Genomic DNA, 2,500 nt, shown 5'->3' with positions numbered 1-2,500 from the left:
GAGAGAGAAGAGAGGAGAGAGAGAGAGAAGAGAGAGAGAGAGAGTGAGAGGAGTGAGAGAGAGAGAGAGAGGAGAGAGAGAGAGAGAGAAGAGAGAGAGAGGAGAGAAGAGAGAGAGAGAGAGAGAGAGAGAGAGAGAGAGAGAGACACAGAGAGAGACAGAGAGAGAGACAGAGAGAGAGACAGAGAGAGAGACAGAGAGAGAGACAGAGAGAGAGACAGAGAGATGATACTGAATACCACAGGCGTTGGTAAAGAAATGATATAGATGTAAACATATGGATGTAGATAAAAAAAAAAAAAAAAAAAAAACGAAAAGCAGATATAGACATATAGATATATATTATAACAATTACAAGTATATGGCAGACTCTCTATATCCCGTTCAAGATATCGGGTTTATAACACATGGTCAAAAGTTCAGATAAAAACGACAAACACAGGCAATATAAAATCAACTATAATTTTCTCACCTGCTGTTCATCGTTCACGTAGAAGGTTAGCGTCCCATGGTTGAGGTCGAGCAGCACGCCCACGGTAGAACCAACGCCCACGCCCCCGTCAGAGCGACCATGGTGGGCGGCTCCGTGAAGGAACCATGATCTCTGATGGTCAATGTACATCGCCCAGCCATGGACGTCGTTGCCTGTTGCAGAGAAAGGGGGGGTTTCTTGCAACGGCGTGTCTCCAGGATCATTACCAATACTAATGAATTACTAAATTTTACGAATGAATCATTACATCGCCGAAGAGTAATTACGATATCAACTAATCATTAGACAAAGGCGAACACTGTATTTTAAAAAAAGAAAAAAAGAAAAGAAAAGAAAAGAAAAAACTAACGATTACAGATAAAAAAGATCTATTCTTAAAAAAAAAAAAAAAAAAAAAAAATCAGACACACATTCTTCGAAAAAAAAAACTTGCTTTGTTAGGGATCTTGAATACTTTTTACACTTGATCCGAATAACTAGAAATTATCTGATATGAGCATACCTTATCAAGAATGTTAAAAGGGGAACAAAGAGATGAGAAACAGGTGTAAACAGACGCCGAGAAGGTCGCGAGTTCACAAAAGGAATAATGGATGCGAAATGAAAGGATAATGAGGACGAAGGGAGAGGTGGAGGAGGAAGAAAAGGAAGAGGGAAAAAAGAGAGCGGCAGGAGGAAGAGGAGGACGAAGGAAGAGGTGGAGGAGGAGGAGGAGAAAGAGAAGGAGGAGGAGGTTGAAAAGGAAGAGTAAAAAAAGAGAGGAGGAGGAGGAGGAGGAGGAGGAGGAGGAGGAAGAAGAATAAGAGGAGGAGAAGGAGGAGGAGGAGAGCGACAGGCAAATTGTTACTGATGACGATAAGATGAAGAAAGACAGGGAGAGAGAGAAAAAAAAAATGAAAACTCAAAAAGAAAAGAAAAGAAAAAGCAAAGAAATACAGATAAAGGAAAACAATAATTCAGAACAAAATAAGAACTCCGACACCTTCTTTTACCCCCTTAAAAAAAAATAATAATAATAATAAAGAACTAAATAAAGAAAGAAACAAACAAAATAAATAAATAACCAAAAAAAAAAAAAAACTCAACAAGACAAACAAACAAATAAAAGAACAGAATAACAAAAATAACAACCCAACAACAAAAGACAAAACCAATGAACAACAAACGAACACAGACCCCGCGACTCACCCAGCATGCCCTCTCGATCCACCTTGAGCCGAGCCACGCCGAAGACCACGTCAGCGTTGGCGTCGTAGGAATCCACCGTGAACTGCCAGTAGTGCCGCCCGCGGGAGAAGCCGACGGAGGCGAGGGCCACGCGGTGCTCGTAGCTCTCGCAGGTCACGCCCGCGCCGCCCGCGATCAGCCGGCACTCGGGGTGGGAGAGGGTGCGGTCCAGGGAAAACCAGGCGGCTGTGGGAGGAGAGAGAAGATAGGGGGGGTGTAGGTATGGGTGAAAGGGGGAGGAGAGAAGGGAAAGAAAAGAGAAGGGAGAGAGAGAGTGGGTAGAGGAGAGGAGGGGGAGAAGAGAGACGAATGAGAGGGGAGAAAGAGAGAGAGAAAAGGAAGGCGAAAGGAAAGGGAAAGCAAAAGAAAAAGAGAAAGAGAGAAAGGAAAGAAAGAGAGAAAGAGAGAAGAGAGAAGAGAGAGAGAGAGGAGAAGAGAAAAGAGAGAAGAGAGAGAGAGAGAAGAGAGAGAGAGAGAGAGAGAGAGAGAGAGAGATAGAGAGGAGAGAGAGAGAGAGAGAGAGAGAGAGAGAGAGAGGAGAGAGAGAGAGAGAGAGAGAGAGAGAGAGAGAGAGAGAGAGAGAGAGAGAGAGAGAGAGAGAGGATTACAAAAAAAAATTGAGGAACGATCAAAACAATTATGAAATAAGCCGCTTAACGTTTCCTTAAAGAAAAGTGAAAGATCAGGAGAAAATGATCGCTGTGTGTGTGTGTGTGTGTGTGTGTGTGTGTGTGTGTGTGTGTGTGTGTGTGTGCGTGTGCGTGTGCGTGTGCGTGTGCG

At 43.4% G+C, this 2,500-nt stretch overlaps 1 protein-coding gene across 1 annotated transcript in view; it reads right to left on the bottom strand.

Annotated features, from left to right (window-relative positions):
• Positions 1-2,500, bottom strand: part of LOC119575959 (E3 ubiquitin-protein ligase TRIM9-like) — a 31,664-nt gene that overhangs the window by 1,170 nt on the left and 27,994 nt on the right. Inside the window, exons 8-9 of the mRNA XM_037923495.1 lie at positions 1,682-1,906; positions 473-645 (exon numbers count right to left, since the gene is read on the bottom strand). Coding sequence (XP_037779423.1) covers positions 473-645; positions 1,682-1,906 — 398 coding nt within the window. The remainder of the gene's footprint in view (positions 1-472; positions 646-1,681; positions 1,907-2,500) is intronic.

The sequence above is a fragment of the Penaeus monodon genome, chromosome 1 (genome assembly GCF_015228065.2).
Source record: "Penaeus monodon isolate SGIC_2016 chromosome 1, NSTDA_Pmon_1, whole genome shotgun sequence".
Lineage (NCBI taxonomy): Eukaryota > Metazoa > Arthropoda > Malacostraca > Decapoda > Penaeidae > Penaeus > Penaeus monodon.
Note: the sequence above shows the minus strand (reverse complement) of the source record. Positions and strands in the feature narration are given on the sequence as shown.